Source organism: Coccinella septempunctata, chromosome 7, assembly GCF_907165205.1.
Source record: "Coccinella septempunctata chromosome 7, icCocSept1.1, whole genome shotgun sequence".
Lineage (NCBI taxonomy): Eukaryota > Metazoa > Arthropoda > Insecta > Coleoptera > Coccinellidae > Coccinella > Coccinella septempunctata.
Window position 1 is genome coordinate 8045292 of NC_058195.1, and position 19981 is coordinate 8065272.

General features: G+C 36.2%; 4 protein-coding genes across 4 annotated transcripts in view; 1 reads left to right on the top strand and 3 right to left on the bottom strand.

Annotated features, from left to right (window-relative positions):
• LOC123317402 overlaps positions 1-2566 on the bottom strand; it is a 162063-nt gene extending 159497 nt beyond the window's left edge. The window contains exon 1 of the mRNA XM_044903917.1: positions 2044-2566. The gene's annotated coding sequence lies outside the window, so the exon portion shown is untranslated. The remainder of the gene's footprint in view (positions 1-2043) is intronic.
• Positions 2567-6966: 4400 nt separating this feature from the next.
• Positions 6967-10814, top strand: LOC123317297 (nucleolar MIF4G domain-containing protein 1 homolog). The gene is made up of 11 exons (XM_044903753.1): positions 6967-7294; positions 7354-7564; positions 7649-8616; positions 8672-8783; positions 8910-9122; positions 9176-9494; positions 9550-9725; positions 9781-9965; positions 10041-10205; positions 10284-10415; positions 10471-10814. The coding sequence occupies exons 1-11, from the start codon at positions 7085-7087 to the stop codon at positions 10756-10758; spliced, it is 2979 nt and encodes a 992-aa protein (XP_044759688.1). The 5' UTR covers positions 6967-7084; the 3' UTR covers positions 10759-10814.
• Positions 10815-11364: 550 nt separating this feature from the next.
• LOC123316411 (rotatin) lies at positions 11365-18349 on the bottom strand. The gene is made up of 2 exons (XM_044902473.1): positions 15931-18349; positions 11365-15776 (listed from the first exon to the last, which is right to left on the bottom strand). Exons 1-2 carry the CDS (start codon positions 18115-18117, stop codon positions 11442-11444), a joined length of 6522 nt encoding a protein of 2173 aa, XP_044758408.1. The 5' UTR covers positions 18118-18349; the 3' UTR covers positions 11365-11441.
• Positions 18350-18391: 42 nt separating this feature from the next.
• LOC123316412 (nucleoside diphosphate-linked moiety X motif 8) lies at positions 18392-19387 on the bottom strand. Its single transcript, XM_044902474.1, has 2 exons — positions 19190-19387; positions 18392-19127 (listed from the first exon to the last, which is right to left on the bottom strand). Exon 2 carries the CDS (start codon positions 19117-19119, stop codon positions 18415-18417), a length of 705 nt encoding a protein of 234 aa, XP_044758409.1. The 5' UTR covers positions 19120-19127; positions 19190-19387; the 3' UTR covers positions 18392-18414.
• Positions 19388-19981: the final 594 nt, after the last annotated feature.

A 19981-nucleotide genomic window follows, 5' to 3' on the forward strand; every position in this document is an offset into this window, starting at 1 on the left:
TTTTTTGCTTTACCATTTTTTCCGAAACGGCTCGGTTTAACAAATACAGGCTGATAAAAATAATAAAAAATGTTATTTTTAGTTCTCACAAACGGTTTTATCAAATGAATTGAATTTCGGAATATAGTTCTTCATTTATTTGATTAATCACACACAAGTTATCACCCACATCTTCCAGTTTTCTCATTATCACAACTACGCACCCTAAAAATACCAAAAATTTAAAGAAACCAATTCTTGAAACTAAGTTGGACGCTATCTATTGTATATGAACGTTTTCTTAAATGAAAGTATTCTTCATATTTTCTCGTATAATGTGCCGTTTTCGATTAATTTGATGTTCAAAAATTAAAAAGTATCTGTGAAATTTGAAAAATCGGGTACTTTGGCTGAATAAAACTCTGTTTAAAAGATCCGCAGATGTGTAGTGTTACAGATTTAGCTAGTTCTGAAGGTAATTTTGTTTTTCCATAGGTGGCACAGCTCATTATGAAAACTTAAAATGGCTTTTTCTTTTTATCGGAATCGGAAAAAATGGTATTGGAAAAAAGTGTTTCTTTTGAACTCAAGATTATACTGTTAAAATATTTTTACGAGTCAAAGACTCACCCTGTATAGTATAAGCGAAATCGAAAAAACCATTGCTGGAAACCGTTGCTCTCTTCAAACCCGTGGCTTTTTCTACCCCTTTCAATATTCATATACACCCTGTATATATAACTGTGGCTAACCGCATCCCCGCTGATGGTAGTCAGAATAAGCCTTCCTTTGCAGTATGAATAACCACCCTCAAATTTTCATTATTCACTGGCGGAATGACAACAGAACAACCTGTTAGATTTTTGGATTATGTATTCATCACGCTAGTTATTTCAACGGAAACGGATTATAGGAATGTCGCTCAGTGTTCAACAGCACAATTTGATTAATTGTTGTGCGTTTTATGTGTAGTTTTTAAGTTATACACACCCACAATGTGATTTATTATGATGCCTTTAATATGGAATATTTAAGGTATCAGATACCTAATCCTGAAATTCTCCAGACGTTGTAGTTGAGTAACCAGTAGCTTTTCAGAAATTCTTGCAGTGTTTTCAAAATATTTCGAAAATAAGACTAGAAACGAATAATATGAATATAGTTTCTATTATGTTCTTCAATTATGTGATACTTTTCAATTCGACCCTGTGTCTCAAAAACCAAAAGAAGTATCAAAATTCTGCTTCCCCATTTTCAATCTCAAAGTATCACACTATCATGAAAACAACAATCCTCTAGCTTTCAAGATAAGGGCAATAAATACCCCGCAAAAGTGCCCAAAATGGGAAGCCTTGTACAGACCCATCGACGAATGAATGGGAGGTTTTTACTTGCATACAGAAACTGTTTGCATATACTTGAATTACTTAAGGGTAAGTAGTACATACTATTCGAGATCACGACGATCGACATTAGTTGCTTTACGGATGCTACCCCAAATACGAAAATGTGTCACATCTTTGAGCAATAGCATTGAGTATTTAGGTATTGAGGTTTAATACCCAATGGCAATAGTTGAAAAGTAGAAATTACTCCGTGAGAGGTATTTTCTCATAAAAAAACAACAAAATTAAAAAAAAGAGACGGGGTGACATCAAGACTTAACTTCAATTTAAAAAAAATCAAGGCTTCACGTAAGAAATTGAAAGTGTAAATTAGGAAACAAGAAACAGTGAATGGCGTTTTTGAATGGAGATTCTTAAGGTATTACTTCCCCTCAATGTGCAGAGCTTCAATGCGTGAACTGAAAGACATTTTTAAAGTTTTCAAGCCAAATTCCCATCCCACAAGCAGAAGCCAGTGATAATCCGTTGAAAAACAAATTTAGACATTTTAAAAATCGAAGAATTCGCTTTTTTGTTTAAGACAAACGTACGTAACTCTAAAGGTATTGAGTATATTTCAATTTTGACAGACGGTTTCACCAACCAACACGAAGTTCAAAGGAAAAAATCGTCGCAGAAGTATATTCCTGCATTTTTCGAATTTGACAAGGAAACTCACTTATTTCCGAGAAGATAAAATAGATTCACCCTGTCCCGTGTGAGTTTATAGCGACCGAAAACTTCCCAAACAGCACAAAACAACAACCGGTGACACTGCGGCACGCGGTTTTTTCGCCGCACGGTAAATACGCGGATCCGGCAAAATGCGCACCTGTAGAACGCCGCCAAACCGCTTTCGGGAGCCGCGACGGAACTAAACCTGTATGATTCGCGTGGAGTAGCCGAAGCAGCCCTTTCTCTCTCAACCCCGACACGAACCCCCAGATTCTGTCCTCCTCCTCGAAACCATGCGCTGGGAGGCCTCGCCAACGCTGTTTCATTGACTGTGCGGGATCCCCCTCGCGTACCCTATCCTTCCAGGTTGAAAAAAAGATCTATGAATTTTTAACGTCACACGCTGGACGTCTTCAACTCAGGGCGGGGGTGGAGGCACATCTAAACGATGAAATTTATAACAGGGGTCCATAAAAATTGTCGTCAAATGGGATATAAGAATTTGGAAGGTTAATGGTCTATGTCCTTTCGGATTCGATGAAAAGTTTAGGTCAAGTTGGTGCAATATGAAAAAAAATATTTTAATTGCCACTAACATTGGGAGCTTTACTCATTTACAGTTTTTATTATCGCCAGTTCAAACTTATACAACTATGGAGGGAAGAAAGGAAGCAAATTGAAAGGATAAAATTGTTTTTTGGAAGTAACGACTGCGAGAAAAACAGCGGCTTCATTTAACAAACGACATCCTGGAAGAAATGTATCCGCTGCTCACCTTGTGCAACTGGATGCCAAATTTGACGCTACTGGTTCAGTTGAAAACAAAAAACGAGTCCCTGTAAGAGGCGAAGCGAGGGACGTGGCTGTCTTAGGTCATGTAGCAATGGATCCGACCTTTAGTACTAGGAAATTGTCCGACGTGTCTTGTGTTTCACGCACAACAATCATTAAAATCCTCAAACAACATGAATTGTATCCTTTTAAGATAGATTGGTCCAGGAACTCACACTCAGCGTCATCAAAAATTTGATGTTAATCATCAAACGATCATTTTCCAACAAGATGGCGCACCACCTCATTTGGTTCAACCGGTGCGTCAGTTTTTAGATGAAAATTCTCCTCACGCCTGGATTGGAAGAAGGGTACATATTGAGTGGCCATCCAGATCACCTGATCTGGCTTCACTGGACTTTTCTCCATGGGGTTACTTGAAATCCAAGATTAAGCTACCCAGCCTGAGTTACTGGATGATTTGCGAACTCGGATCATTAATGAATGCCGTCAAATTAGACCAGAAATCCTGAGTGAAGTACTTGAACGTTTTCAGCAAAACTAATATTACTGTATGAAAGTGAATGGTGCCCATTTCCAGCATTTAATAAAGTAATCACAAAAGTATATAAGTATTTCTGCATTCGCCGATCAACAGGTGATCTCCTACGTTGACGTGTGGTCAAGTGCTATTGAGTGATATGGGCAATCGATATGAGTTACTCTGGACATAATATCCAGAGCATTCCATGACTGGCATCAGGCTCTTCTAAATCTAGATGAGCTATGTCCTTTTGGTTATCCCAAGTGTCTGGGCGACCTAGGCGTATGGAAGAAGAATTTCCTTATACTAACAGTAAATTGTTTGATTCAATGTGAATTCTGCTCAGTTCTATCACACGCTGAAAATAAGCTAGATATCTGTTCAAGACAAGGAAATATCCCCAGTACCACTAACATGAACTAACCCATTGTAGTGTTCAGTAAAACTACATACCGTAGATTCGGGTGACTTTGGACGAGTTTGAAATTCAAATTTCAACTTGTCATATTTTCAAAACGGTGACCTATTTTTATCTGAAAACAAGGTTCGAATCAAAGATTATAGAGTAGCAAGATAGGAAACGCCCTCATATCGCTAGTACTAAAAACCGACTACATTTTGGCCAGTGAAAACACATTTGACAATGAGATGGCGCTGAAAACGTATTATCAATACAGAAAAACTGTTTAATAACAGTTTTCTGTTTTATAATTGAGGGGCGCGAAATTCGAATTCTATTCCTTGTATTGATTTTCAATATTGACCTTGTTGAGATCGGAAAACAAACATCCTGAGCGATAAAACAAGAGGATGGTTTTGTTTTGTAACCAGGATGTTAGTTTTCATCTGAACATTGTTTGGAATCGATTGGTATCAATGGAATACTCTGTTGGATGTGATAAATTTATTTGCAATCTATAATAAATTTACAAATTGAATTTGTACAATTTATATTAGAATTTGATATGAACGAATATTCAATTTACCGTTACTTACATATTATTAACAAAATTTTCAGAACCACAAATGAAAAAACCTTACAGAGGTATACAAGACCTGTATTCAAGCCTGTCAGTATAATTTCTTCATGCTTTTTTATGATTTCTTCATGGTATGGTCTCTTTATGGCACAATATACAAATTGATTGACGAATGAATAAAACACTCACAGAAGGTTTCATAAAACTTTGACTTTCCAATTTGACAATCACCCGATTCCCAAATCGAAATCCATAAAACTTTTGCATTTCTGAATATATTGAAGGCAATTGAGAATCTTTGAATGGACGTATAAAAGTCATAATTTCCCCTAAATGAGCCCTTCATGCGAGGGATGCTTCCTGCATAGAACAATTTACGTGGATGAACAGTTCTCAATCGCCTTGCAGTAAAATGTTCATTGCCCATGGTGTAGTCAGTAGTGTTTGCAGGCCTCTACGCCCTGAAAATTTTATCCACTTCGTAGCACTGAAAGTAAAAATCAATGAATGACTGTGTCACATGTTACCAGTTTTAATACTTACATTCCCATTTTCCTTAGTAAAATTCGTTTTATTTGATCCACAGTTCTTCACTATACAATAATTTTCGAACGATATTTTGAGGTTTTCGCCAAGAAATTAGACACAAATTTCAATAATCAGCAACTAGAACGGGCTTGAAAAACAAAAGGCGATACGAGGTTGTCTATGGATACGAGAATCAAAACATTCAAAACCTGTTTGATCAAAATGGCCATATGACTCTGACATCTCGCAAAATTTCATATGTCCCTCGAATTAAAATTTTAACCAGTCTTAGGGCCTTAAAAACACATTTGAAACACAGATGGCGCTCGCATCACTCTAGTCGCTTCGTTTCCTATCTTTCTACTCTATAATCTTTGGTTCGAATATGCTTAATGACTCAGACCATTGATTAGGATATATACCATGCTTCAGAATTTGGATATACATTGAATAAAAATAAAATATACTTGTCCCAAGTCACATACCGAGTTGGGAGGCTTGGGACACAAGTTAAAATCCATTGATTTCTCAACTCTCGAATGAAATATGTAACTTGGGACGGTGTATAGTTTTGAAAATTAGAATTAGTGATTATATAGTTGAAATTCGGTAAGGAAATTAAATAATAAACCTCTATTACAGCCAAAGTAAATATATTGCAACTCAAATGTAAAAAAAACTAAACAAAACAAGGGAACTTTGATTTCTTTCATTATTTGGTGATTTCTTCGTGGAAATAACGTAAATAATAATATCCTGCGAAAAATCGGCATATTTCCTGCTGCCAATGCGCCGCTTTTGTATCTATTCGGCATTGTCCCAAGTCACCCTACGAAACAACAAATTAAATGAATGAGATCCGTGTTGCTGTTTGATTTGTAAATAACCTTGTTTCATGACATATCTAATATCCCAATATCCCACGTATCCAGAAAAAAAATTACACATGCACAAAGTGAAACACATGCAGGACACTAGAAAGTATAGGGGCCATAAAAACCGCGCTTTTAATCTCCTGCATTCGTTAATTTTTCCTGCCAATTCAAACGCTCTGTTCATGGCAAACTCAACAGGAATTAATTGTTAAACTAACCAAAAAGACGCTACACAATCTTATAAGTTTGTTCCTTCACTCATAAATGGTAAGAAATCTGCTAGGGTTACAGCACTGTCCCAAGTCACCCGAATCTACCGGTATTAAGAGAATTTCGAGTCATTGTTTGGAAGTGACAATATTCGAGCTAAATTCAAATGAAGATAAACAGCTTCGAAATGTATTCTTAGTGGAACGCCCGCTGATTACATCTAAATCGACCCAGTTTGCATATTAAGGGCTCCATATTTCTTTCTCTTCGCGGTGAATTAGGCCAAAAACAAACCTAGTACAATATCTCAAATAAAGAACACAATTGCAAGAAAATATGGCATCAGATAAAGCTTAGACTGTCGTCGAAAAACTGTATCACCAGAGCATTTATCTTCAAGGTAATAAAAATGTTATCTGCTCCCAGTTTTGGGAATTAAAAGAGGAGGGACGAACTCTGTTCGTAATTTTCATTTTGTGCAGCGGCAGAAGTGATTTATAGTGGTTTCTTGGGAAATGTGGAAGACCGGAAATTGGAGAATCGAAATTTACGATAATTTGTCGCCATTTCAGCATTGCTTAATTCAGTCTCCGTTTTTATTTTATTTCATTTATGAAATTACAGGATGAATACCGCATTAAATCCAACAACTTTATAACTTCACGAATCAGCCCCTCACAAAAAAATGTAATGAAAATACCATTAATTCAAAAGGACGGGAATACAAAATCGGTAGCTAATATTTCAAGTAGCGCATCCGCCAATCTTTGATGCTCTATGAGCTCAGATCAATAAAAATTTATTGATCTGAGTCTGCGAGCCAAATTTGTAGCTATTAGATTTCCCTGTTTTTTCTTACGCGTTTTCACACATTGGAATTATTTGTAGGAGTTGAATTGGATCATTTCAAGAATAAAAAATTCTTCATTATCGTTCTCGCACAAGCCATCCCCACAATTTCAAAACTAGATCCATAGACAAGATATTTGTAATTCTATGTTGAGATCAAATATACCTAACCTCAACTGGACTACATTTGAGGTTAGAAAACTAGTTAAATGCTTGTCAAAAATTCAAATATTTATCACATTTTGCGGCGTGAGTATCGTTATTAATATTTGTCAGTTTTGAATTTAGATGAAAAAGATGCCTTCCAAAGCTCCAACAAGGAAACAACTGAGGAAGGAACAGCGGAAGCAAAAAAAGGCAAGAAAGAATGAATACTTCAGCAGAGGAAAACATTCAAATGGGCCACTGCCAGAGAAACAAGTCCAGTCACTTGAAAAAGCAACTGAAAAAGTTGAAAAACCAACACAACAAAAGGTCACGAAAACAAAGAACAAGAAGGTGATCAATTTTTATTGGTAAATTGTAATCAATTCTTTTATCGTCTACTTGTTCTTCAGGTCGCTGTTAACTTGGTAGATCAAGAGAGGAAGAAGGAGGTTCAAGAGTTAGCAACGTTGAAGAAGAAAATGGCAGAACAACGAAAGAAGCAATTAATGTTAGCCAATGAAGAAGAGGATCGTAATATTAAGAAATTAGAGAAACAATTGAAATTGAACAAGAGAAAATCAAAAGGATTACCTAAAATGTTTGTCGAAAGTGGATTGGACTGTAAGCAAAGTGTTCAATGAAATTTTTTGTGATCAAGCATTCTCATTTAACTAGTATACTTCATTCTCGACAATTATTTTTCAGATATCCTAGAAATGTGTGACCCAGAACAAATGAAAGTAATTGCAGCAGCTGAGAAAAAGTTTACAGATGTGGATGATGATTTTGCTGAAGACCTAGCATTAATCACTAAGAAACAGAAAAAATCAAAAAATAAGTCTAGTGGTAAGAAGAACAAAAACGAATCCTCTGAAGATGAAGATGATCGAAGCATGAGTGATGATTTTTCTGGAGGTGAAAGCAATTTTAGTGAAGAAGACATGTCAGATGTGGATGAAGAAGAAGAGTTCTCTAATGGAAACACTATAAATGGTTCTCTGAAGAGAAAAAGAGCAGAGAATGATAAAGGGAAAGTTAAGAAAAAACAAAAAAAAGATACAGAAGTACTAGGTGATGAAAGTGATGTTGATGATTTTGAGCAAGAAAGTGCAGAAGATGATGAAGAAGAAAGTGAAATAGATGATGAAGATGAAAGTGATATAGATGAAGAGGAGAGTGAAATGGATGATGAAGAAGGAAGTGAAGTGAGTGATGTAGAGGAAAGCGAAGCCGAGGATGAAGAGATTGACATGGAAGATATAGATGATGATGAAAGCAAAGGGACAAATGCAAAAAAATCAAAGAAAAATGAGAAAACTAGAATTAAAAAATTGAAGACCAATGAAAGTTGCAGTGATGACGATATTGAAGACATAATAGGAGATGAAGAAAGTGATTTCGAAGACATTGAAATGGATGATAACAGGAAGAAAAATGTAAAAAACACACCACAAAAGGGTATAAAGAAAAACAAAGAAACTTTGGAGAAGAACAATGATATGAGTGATGATGGTGAAATGGAAGATGTTGAGAGGGAAACAGATGGTGAAAATGAAGAAATATACAGTGATGCGAGAACCAACAAAATCAAAGGAGCAGCCAAAGTAAATGCTGATGGAACTTGGGAGGACATTTATGGAAGGCTCCATGCTCGAGATGGTTCTCTGATAAATGTAGGTATCAATATATTCTTAGCCGTTATTATCTGTTAATTATCCATTCTTTCAGAAATCAAATCAGAAATACATACCACCAGCTGTTCGAGCTAAAATGAACCAAGATAGTAATGCAGATAAGGAAACACTAGAAAAATTGAATAGGTTGAAAAAACAGCTCAAAGGTAATCAATTCTTGAATTTTGTTATCCTTCTGATGAAAAAACTAAACATTCCTTTATTGCATATAAGTTAGATAATTTTTTAGATCACATTTCCGTTTGAGGAATTTTTTTACTTTTCCTTTACAGGATTGCTCAATAGATTGGCAATAAGTAATATGCATAATATCGCTAAACAAGTCGAAAATCTTTATATGAACAATAGCAGAAATGACATGAACGAAACGTTGGGAACGCTTATAAATGAATCCATCATTTCCCAAGTTCTAACTCCAGAACGTCTACTCATGGAGCATATCTTATTGGTGGCCATTCTCCACGCTAATGTAGGAACGGAAGTTGGTAGGTCCATTGAACGTTTTAAAGAATCGCTTTTTTTAAATAATCTATTTCAGGGGCACATTTTCTGCAGGATCTCGTTACAAAATTCGACGAACATATGAAGAGCAAATTGGAAGTAGAAGACAAAACTCTAGATAACATAGTTATCAGTTTAGCCCAAATGTACAATTTCAAGATATTTGACTCCAAATTGATGCATGAAATCTTAAACGAGCTCGGGAAAGAGTTCACGGAAAAAAATGTGGACTGCATTCTGCACGTTTTGAGAAATGTTGGATTCGTGTTGAGGAAAGATGATCCTCTTGCATTGAAGGACTTCATTTTAGAATCGAACAAGAAAGCAGCAACTATTACAAATGACGCAGTAAATGGGTATGTTCATCAAATAATAATTTTTCTAAATATTCCTACATTTGAAAATTTCCAGGTCGAGACTCAGATTTTTACTGAACGTGTTGACTGCCATTAAAAATAACAACATGACTAAAATACCGAACTATGACGACAGCTATTCAGAACACTTGAAAAAAGTTATGAAGGGTTTTATAAGGAAAGGGAATTATGTAACGCAACTCAACATCAGTTTGGAAGATTTATTGAAAGGTAAAGTAACTGCAGTTTGTTTTGTTGCGTTTTTAAAATGCTAAACTTTTTTCAGCCGAGGAAAAAGGTAAGTGGTGGGTTGTTGGTTCAGCATGGACCGGAAATTCGGAAAACCGAGAAAAACCTAAGAAGAAGGAGGGAAAACAAAAATTTTCCCAAGAATTGCTTGAAATGGCTAGGAAAATGAGGATGAATACAGATACACGAAGGGATATTTTCTGTGTTATTATGTCGGCCGATGTAAGTAGAATGCAGTCTGGATTATTTATCAGTTTGTTTTGAAAGAGATTCACAAAATAAAAAAAATGTTTGCAGGGTTACGACGATGCTTTTGAAAAATTGATGCACCTAGGGTTGACAAAGAATCAGGAACGGGAAATAATTCATGTTATTTTACATTGTTGTGTTAAGGAGAATCCTTTCAATCCATATTACGCTTACTTAGCTCAAAAGTTCTGTGACTACAATAGAAAATATATGGTGAGAATCATAAACAACAAAAAATGATGGATTCAAAAAATAGAAACGTCTTTAACCAATAATATCCGTTTTTTTTAGTTGGCGCTCAAATATTCCATGTGGGACAAATTGAAAGCGATGGAAAAACAATCTGCTAATTGTCTCTCATCTTTGGCCAGCCTTTTGATACATCTGTTCTTGAATCAAGGACTCCCTATTTCTACTCTAAAGGTAATTTAGGTCATTTTCACATGTTGACGGATAAATAATATGAACGAATTTTCAGGTTATTCCATTCTCTCAAATGGATGGAACCACCACAAGGTTCTTGAGACAAATATTCTTGGGTATTCTGCTGCATAACGATACTGAGACTTGTCTCAATGTGTTCAAGAACGTTGCACAGTCCGATACACTCAAGATGTTCAGGGAAAGTCTGAGGCTTTTCCTTCAACTTTTCGTTCGAAAAAATTTGAAATCCGATAAGATTGAAGAGAAGCAACGAGAGATGTTGAAGACAAGATCCAAAATGATCGAGAGGCTCCTTGTGTTGAAAGATACAATGAGTTTATAGGGTTAATAATATGTAAAGCTGTACATAAAGATTTTAATACATTGTTGTACCTATAATTTGCTGTTTTTTCTTAATTCCTCCTTCACTTTAACACATCTCCATGAAATAAGTAGCTGATAACAGTAAATCTAATGCATTGTCTTTCAATCACATGATAAAAGTTCCAGTGCATAGTTTACAATTGCTCGAAAAATTAAGCTTTTAACGAGGAATTTTTGCTTATATAAGTCAAATTCTTGAGACTACTGCTTTTTGTCCACCTGGCAACGTCGGTTTTTCTACGGAAATATGGCATAAATATGTTTGAGAATCATCCGCTATTTAACTGTTACATCGTCATATATATCAAAAAATGCGACGCGTAGCGTATTCAAAACCAGCTGTCTCAACTCCACTTATTTCATTTACTGTACTTAATCTTCATTTCACTTCACTCTACTTTCCACTGCGCTACTCTACACCACTCGAATCTTTTGGACAGTCGCTTTTCGTTAAAGTCCCGTGAACATCAACTTAAGATTACTGTTGCAATATAAAGAAGTTTTTCGTACCTACGGTGAACTAATCATCATTAAATCACGCATGCTTCGAAAAAAAATATACAGAAAAATTTAAACACTTTATTAAGTATAGAAATATAAATTACAATAAAACAATGATATCTATAAAAATATACATATGTACTATTTACATCGATCTGAATCTTTCAGTATATCCAATACATACTGCATCCTCTCAATTTCATCCTTACTTAAAGAATCGTCATTCAACAACTGAACCTTCTTTAGTGCTTCGGCAAGCTTCGCATCCAATCTACACGATTTGAACACAGTCTTTGCTTTCATATTATTTGCTGCAAGTGCCCACATTGTATTAACTACAATTACTTTTTCTGCAGTAGTTCCATTTTCCAATTTGGTGACTAGTGTATTTATAAAATTGGGCGTCGTTAAAAGTCTTGCTCTGTTAGGCGTATAAAATGCTATATTTTGTAGAACCCTGAGTGCAATCATTCTGTTTTGCGGCCTATTACCTTGCGTCAAACTTATGACTAAATCTAAAACATCTGGCAGTTTTCCTATGTACATTTGTCCTTCGGGATACACCGTGAATATTTGTAGGAATTCTAACCAAATTAGTTCAACTGTCTCCCAAGGTTTCTGTTGTTTTGAAACAGATGGATGCAACTTCGACAAACCTTGTACCAGGGAAGTTTTTGTTATGCATATCCTGCACTCCAATACAGGGCAGCAGTTCTGAAGTATGTTAAAACATAAACGTAGAGGTAGTATTTCGTGAGTTTTACTCAACATGTCCATTTCTCCCAAAACCACCGACACTATAACGTGTAGTAGAGAAACACTACTAGTGTTCTTCCTCGGCCCTGTACCAGCTACTGAACTAGTGTATGGAAGTGTCTGACAGGCGAACGGACAATTCGTCGTGAAGGTTGACAGCATTTTCAACACATTAACCAATGCCGATTTTTGTATCGCAAACCAATTCCACACTTTATGTATTATGTCAGTTAAACCTAAAGCAGCCGCTTCACACTTCACGGAAACATTTTCCATCAGAAAATTCGTCAGCAGTCCAGTAACACAATCAAGATCTTTCAGCATTGGAGATATCCTCTTCTTATCACTTACCCTTCTGAAGCAGTCGATCGATTCAAGACTGAGTTTGATGCTCAGCTCCTTCAAACTCTCTATAATTTTCTGGAGAAACCCTGTATCTAACGCGTAATATTTAGCTTCAGTAGAAACGCACAATATACTGGACGTTGCTGCCAAAATGATCTGTTTCTGGTTGCTCTCCTTGCTCGACTTCAAATCGTAAATGTCATACAAATGCAACAAGAGTTTACAAATATGGACGCCAGATACCGGGCACTTCTTCTTGGTGGTGGATGACTTTGTTTCGGTGGAATCTATTGGTTTAAGTATTGGTTTTTCATCGTTTTCCCCGAAATAGAGTTTTTCCAAAAGATTCATTTTATATTTGGTAGCCTGCTGGGATTTAGTGACTTGCGGGTCTTTTATCTCAATATTCTCATCTACTTGTCCAATGCTCGGCGATTTTACCGTGTCCAGCAAATCCTTCATCGAATGTTTCATCGTCGAATTGCCTCCATGATTCTTGATCAATGTGTATGAACACTCAACTTGTAGCATAAGTGTCAAAGCCGATAACACGGAAATCTGTAAGTCGGTAGCTCCAAACGATTCTATAGCTTCGCATACGGTTGCGACTAAATTCATCGGACCGCAGTTGTAAACGGCTTCTAGAACTATAGCCAAGATTTCAAATGCTCGTTTTGGATCTTCCACCTGGCAACCACACTCGAGGAGAGTTCCGACAAGGTTAAACATTTCTGTCCATACTTTATTGCGAAGATAAACGAGTTGTGGTAGATGGGTGTGGTACATCTTCGGATTAAGTAACGATATGAATACGTTGAAGCAGTCTTTCGTGTGCAAAATAGTACCTAAACATCCAGGACTAAACCTCACGGCTCTGTTCAGAAAAAAACATATTTCGGAATTCATCTCTAATATTTCAATGTACAAAGAGAGTTCTCGAGTATTCTTTATTTCTATGGACGGTACGCAAATTGATCTAAAAATCAATTTAATCAATCCACCGTCATTGATGTAGTCAACATACGGTTGACCGGTCATTTCAATCAGATTGTGTAAGAAAACAATCGTCGTCTTCATCAGACTAGGGGTCACTAGATTCAATTGTTCATTTGTACTTCCACTGTTGCAAGACCAAGTTTTCTCAGAAATATCGGAACCACTTCTGTATGTGTAGAGGTATCCCGATGATTTCGAGGGTATTTCTTGCATTTTCACGTCTGATATATTATTTGTGTATAGGCACAAAATTATTGTCTTTAGTTGCTTGACAGCTCCATTCTTTTCGAGTACTTCTAACACACTATCGACGGGATTTGTATGAGATTCCTTGTTATATTCCAGCGCGACTAATTCGCTGTGTAAACTGGGCAGGCCATTAGTTGCTATTCTTCTATGTGTGCATAAATTAGCCATGATTAGAGCAGCATTTTCCCTCACTAAAGCAGCCTCTTCATTATCCAGCAGTATGTCCAGAGTCATTGACCATAAACACTTATGTTTCTTTCTCAAATCTGTCACAATATCTCTAGCCAGTCGTGCAGATTGAAATAAACCTGCGAAAAATTGAAGAACTGCCGCTCGGAGGATAACGTCCCTTGTTTCCCACAGGATGATAAAGTTGAATATTTTATTTTGTTGATTAACATCTTCGACGAAAAGTAGATCCCAATTTTTCGTTTCGGAATGATGAATTTCTGCTAAAATATGGTTTAGAATCAGCATAACGTTTCTGGTGATACTCAGTCCCATCAAGGATACAGCAGCAGAAGGTCCTTTACCATAGTGAAAGGCGTCGACTAAGTCGCAAAGGCCTGATATGATGTCTTTCATAGTTTCCTTGGAGCAACTTTTTCTCCTTGCCTTACTCCATCCAAGCATCGCCGATAGATGAACCAGGCATGAGAGCAGCGAATCCAAGTGACCCAGGTTGTACAACTGTTGTGGATCTTGAAGTTTGAGGTTATCTGTCACCATTTCTATCACTGCTGACCAATCGTCACTGGGTGTCGATTCCGGATCAGATTCAATGTAGAAATCTATAAAATGTTGTTCTTGACAAGCGCAATCCGTTACTAATCCCACAAGAGACCTACTGAGAATCTTTGCATGTTCATCAGAGTTATGATCTATATCGATCATATCTGTTAAATATTGTGTTGGATCCTTGATTATAGATGAAATCCAAGAACTTTTCCCTGTGGACTTATAAAACGGAACTAGTTCCCTCAAAAAGTTAATCACAGATTGTAACAGAACAACGTCGTCTTCGCTGGATGGTAGAATTCTCAAAAATTTACCAAACTGTTCTTCCCATGGGTATTTCAAAATGAACCCTTCGTCATTTTTTTTCCACAAACGATACAGATACACGTAGATGATAAGAGCGCTCAGAATTTCTTGATAATTCGCATAGCATTCACCTCTTTCCATTTCTTTCAAACATTCGCCGATTGAAAACTCAATACACGACACTTTGATCTGCACAAGATCCTTAGTTTGCATCTTGAGTTGGTCAGTAATCTTTATATCCTGCGGTTCAGTGAAATTTTGAAGCTCGGTTAACTTCTGAAAACCACCGTATACTTCTGAATTCCAATGTATTTGTATGGAAGTCAAGCAGGTTTTATCGGAGAGGATTAATTCGGTTATATCACAATCGGTGTAATCACTGGTTTTTCCATAAATTTCGCATCGTATGGGAGTCGCTAACTTATCGTGGACCACTTTAGGAATCGCCATATTTGATCTAGATGGACTTCCCCTGAGAAAACTACTGTATAAAAGTAAGAACAGCAAAACACTCGAGTCTATCCTCATCCTTTCTTCAGTACAAAACAAGAACATACCTCGTAGGATGAAATAGAATAAATTGAGGTTATGACTAAGCTCATACCTAACCTTACTGTCATAAAGGCAAATACTTTTCAAAATGGAGACGGAGGGTATGACAGAATCTGCGTAGTTGGTGTAATCTTCTTCAATCAATGCGTTGTTCATGATTTTCATAATTGTCTCTACCCCACCTTTTTCAATGAATATATCGTGCAATAAATAATCTTCCATCATAACACTGATTTGTGTTAGAGCCGATCTACGGATTCCTGGTTCAACATTTGTTGAATTTAATAGTTCCAATACGTTATGCAAGCTACTTGGCTGGTAAAATCGCTCGCTACTCTTCGATTTGTTCACATCGAACACCGCTGGGGATATCTGACATATATTGCTCAGTATTTTGTCATTTACGTTGTTCAGTCTAGGGAGAAGCTCTTTCGAATTTTCCTGTTGAGCTAGCAGCCAACACAACCGGGAGAAGGCCTCATCACGCACCAGGTCCTCCGGAGAATACATCAGTAGGATGTTGGATTTGATCACCTGTCAAAATTCTTCAGTAAGGTCAAAGAAGTATAGAAAAATTTCATATTTATAATCGGGGAGGGGAGAATTTCAACAGCACAATCAACATTAAAAAGGAGATGTTATTGTTTGGGGTGATTATTTTGAAAGAAATTAAAGCAAGAATACTCACTTCAATTATTGGCAACCTCAGATCTTTGGCAATATCGGGATCCACTACGTTAACCAGAGTCCTCCCCAATGGATTAATCTTGGAAGCGTAAACTAGAAGAACTGGAAACGAAGGAATGATTCCTGCCCTCACTTTATCCCATATATCATCCGTCACCAGAATTTTGCATTTTAAAAAATGTATAACAATATCTTCTGCATACTTCTGCACTTGCTTGTTTTTATTTGAAAGTCCAAATTGTGCAATTTCAGTCAGAATTTTTGGTCTCAGCAGAAACACTACTTGATTGCTTGATACTCCATAACCGTTGAAATTCAACATGGGTCCAATGGCAGTTATTACCTTTTTGTAGCATAGTTCGTAGGTGTACTCTACGACTTCCTCGATATGATGCGAAAGAAGACTTAGCAAGACATCTTCCATGATGAGAGCATCCTCTTCATTAGTATGCAAGTTGAATTTAGTTGCGCATGTTTCAACAGCAATTCTCACAAAGGCTAGGTTTTCGTGAAATTGCAGGGAAAGAATCCCGTTTTTCGCTAAACCGATGAGTTTTGAAAAGCAGTAGACATCATGATTTCGCATCAGTTCAACAGAGGCGGACATACTTTCACACACATCGTTCACAATATGAAATTTTTCCAAGTTTTCCGATTCTTTAGATTTGGAAAATGTCTGGACATAATTCAGTATATCTTGGTGAAGTTTGGGGTATAATTTAGCAATCGGAATGTCCAATAAACTCATTGTGAGTGAATTCTTCAAGCATTTGGGGAGAAGATGGATGCTTCTTTCAGATGGAATGAAATTTTCCAAGAAATACATGCAATGATGTAATATACATATCTGAATCGCTCTTAATTTAGCGTTTATTTCATTCGTATTCACTTCAATTCTATAATTCTCCATAAGATCCCCAAAACATATCAAACATTGATTCAACTCTTTTAATATTTCATAAGATGTCCCAATTGGTTGAACGTTGAATATTTCACAACAGAAACATCTTTTTAGCAAATACAACAAATGCTCGATAAGAATCATCCCCTTGTACAAATTGGTATACTTTTTTTTAGCTGTATCTCTTAAACTCTCAGGTTTTATTATTAAATAGTCCAAAATACACTTCAAAGTTGTCAGACAGTATTTCGTAGTTGAAATTTCACACTCTTTCAAGGATTTATAATCCTCCTTGAATTCAATTTCTCCGATAGAAGATTGAGTTTGGGAATTTGATGGTGAGCATATGACAGATGATGGTTTATATTCTTTCAAACAACGTAAGCAAGGATCATTACAATGTCCTATCCTTTGTACGAGAGCTTTCGTTAAATGAGTGAGGCAATTCAAAACTGAAGCACTTACTCTAGTTGACAATGTACAAAGTAAAATATCTTGTAATAAGAGAACTATTGTAGGTCTTTGCAGGAACACTTCAGCAGGGAAGTCATGCAAAAGAACGTCGGTGAAAAACTCACAGGAGTGTAACAGTTCCGATGGTTGTGGTGGATTTCGTAAGGAGTTTTCTAATGTATTGAGTACCTGTCTATCTGCTTCTATCAAAGGCTGCCACCGAAATACATAATTAGGTAGAAGATCATCTACATTTGGGTGTATAGGGGGAGATGACTTCGAATTTCTTTCTACAGTGAATGTTTCTTTTGGATTCCCACCCTCCATTTCCACAGAAGGACCCTTACTAATATAACCTCCAAAACTAGTAGCTGTCCTATCGTTAGCAGACTTTGTTCTAGAACTTTGGCCTGATCTATAACTTAAAGGAACATCACTAACAAGTGGTGGTACTACTTCTTGCTCCTTAAACGCATCAACAATGTCAAACAAGTCCTGTACTAATGATTGATAATGGGGCTCCACACAGTCTTTTACTTGTTTCAATTCTTTTTTGATAGTATTTGGACCATAGTGGTTGATCAGAATAGAACCACTATCTGTAAGTAGTATTCTCTTAATGAGTGCCAGAACCATCTCCTCATGTGGACAAGGATCAAAAAGGAACCACTCGAAGAGCTTCGTAAGCATGTTCTTGCTTTGAGCCAAGTTATTCTCAAATCTGTATCCGTTGTCAATTTTGGACAAAAGAGAAATTAATGCTCTTTCTCGAATTTCTGATATATTATGTCCTAGTTTATCAATAAGGCTAGGAGGAATGATTAGTTCAGTCATTGCAGTAGTTTTTTTTCAGAAGTTTCAGTTACTATATTCTTATGTCAATAACATGAAAAGGATTGCTTTCAGCAACCGAACAATAAATTATAGATTTTCATAACACTTTTAGGAAATTTTAGGAAATTTGATTAATATAATTGAGGTTAATAAACAAACAATCCTAACTGTCACTTCATTTGTTTGAAATTTGAATTTTCACTTTGTTCTTTTTCTTCCTGAAAACACTTTTGGGCTTCCCAAAATCCAACCTTAGAGAAGGAAATGATAAGAATCAATCGAAATTTGTTTTTATTTTCAGGGTATAATGTTTATAGGTTGTAATTGTCGTATTTGATGATTATATGCTCTACTTGGTAGTAGCGAATGCAGTGTTATATAGGTGATCACTGCTGTGAGTCCCCAAATGCGGTATTTTCCAGCGAGAAAGACTGGCATATCGAAAGTCATATCACCTTGCCTGAACTGTGTATGTCCATGCAATTTCGGATTACACAGATCTTCCAAATTCACGAAGAATGCTTCATCAACTTCATCTCTGCTAAGTTTCAAATCTTTGATTTTGAAGTTTTTCTTGATGTATCCAAGAACTGGGGTAACTGTTGTTTTACCTCTGGCTACAAGTTGTCGCCCAGAACTCCAAATATCCACACATTGAGGATCCATTCCAAGCTCTTCCTGGGTTTCCCTCAATGCTGTATGGGTAACATCTTTGTCCGAGTCATCCAGCATTCCTCCAGGAAAACTCACCTCTCCTCTATGGTTTTTCAATTTCGATGTCCTTAATGTGTACAACAACGCCATCTTTCCATCCATGATACAAAGTGGCACCAACACAGCAGCTTTTTTTGGTGGAAAATGGGAAAGTCTTATGGGTTGCATAGTACTGAACTTAGAGGATGTTTTCTCCTTGTTGTCTTGAGAAAGCACATTTTCAGGCGAATAAAATTTACTCACAGCTCTTTTACAAATTAAATTTATTCCCACGCGAGATGTTAACATGATGAGCTCTAAAATTTTTAATGTTATCACTGAATAAGGCTAATGTAAAATACACGTTGACAATTATCACCATTTGACAGGATTAGCGATTAGACGAACTTTGATCCCCGAAGTTCATGGGCAGAGAACATTGCAAATTAATTATTGATAATACCTATCTAATGCTTATTCATTCATTTCACTTGTTTTGACCTTAAATAATTCGTTTTCACAGGGTTTAATGTTGAAGTTGAACTAACCTATCAACTTGAAGTTTGTTTATTCTCTTTATTCTGTGCTTCGAACCAAAAATTCTCTGACCAAAAGGACAGGGCCGAATTATATGAAGATTTGCCACGGTTGAGGGAATGATGAAGCTTTCACAAAATCAGTCAATTCAATCTAGTAGTACTCAGTAGTTTGAGTAGATAACTTGGGATAAAGTTGACTGTGATCGCAAATACGCATTTCACTGTTTCTCATATTATTTTTTCTGAAACATATTGTATTCAAAGTGCGAATAAAGGTTTTGGCTTTGATAAAGTTTCTGATGTATTTTCTGATTCGAGGCGTTTACTATACAACTTTTCATCAAAAATTCGTTTATATGCGTCCTCCCGATCAAATGGATACAAAGAATCGTGAAATATTTTTATTATACTGGTATTTGGTGAAATTTAAGCTAATTTACATTTAAGATTTGTATCTTCAGATTTCACGATTATAATTACAATGAATTTTAAGTCAAATTCAACTAATATGGTTAGTTCATAATGAGAAAATGTGACAAAACTAGCTGAATTTGGCGAGACTCCTTTAGATAAGATACATAATTCATACCAAAATATAAGCCCTTTAATACGAGATGATTCGAATGAGTTTA

What these genes read in the sequence shown, in the direction of transcription:
- LOC123317297 (XM_044903753.1), top strand. Translation starts at nt 7,085, where the DNA reads ATGAAAAAGATGCCTTCCAAAGCTCCAACAAGGAAACAACTGAGGAAG. An exon ending in GAGATGGTTCTCTGATAAAT is followed by an intron (nt 8,617 to 8,671) that starts GTAGGTATCAAT and finishes CCATTCTTTCAG; the next exon opens with AAATCAAATCAGAAATACAT. An exon ending in TTTGGAAGATTTATTGAAAG is followed by an intron (nt 9,726 to 9,780) that starts GTAAAGTAACTG and finishes AACTTTTTTCAG; the next exon opens with CCGAGGAAAAAGGTAAGTGG.
- LOC123316411 (XM_044902473.1), bottom strand. Translation starts at nt 18,117, where the DNA reads ATGACTGAACTAATCATTCCTCCTAGCCTTATTGATAAACTAGGACAT. An exon ending in TGAGGTTGCCAATAATTGAA is followed by an intron (nt 15,777 to 15,930) that starts GTGAGTATTCTT and finishes GAATTTTGACAG; the next exon opens with GTGATCAAATCCAACATCCT.
- LOC123316412 (XM_044902474.1), bottom strand. Translation starts at nt 19,119, where the DNA reads ATGTTAACATCTCGCGTGGGAATAAATTTAATTTGTAAAAGAGCTGTG.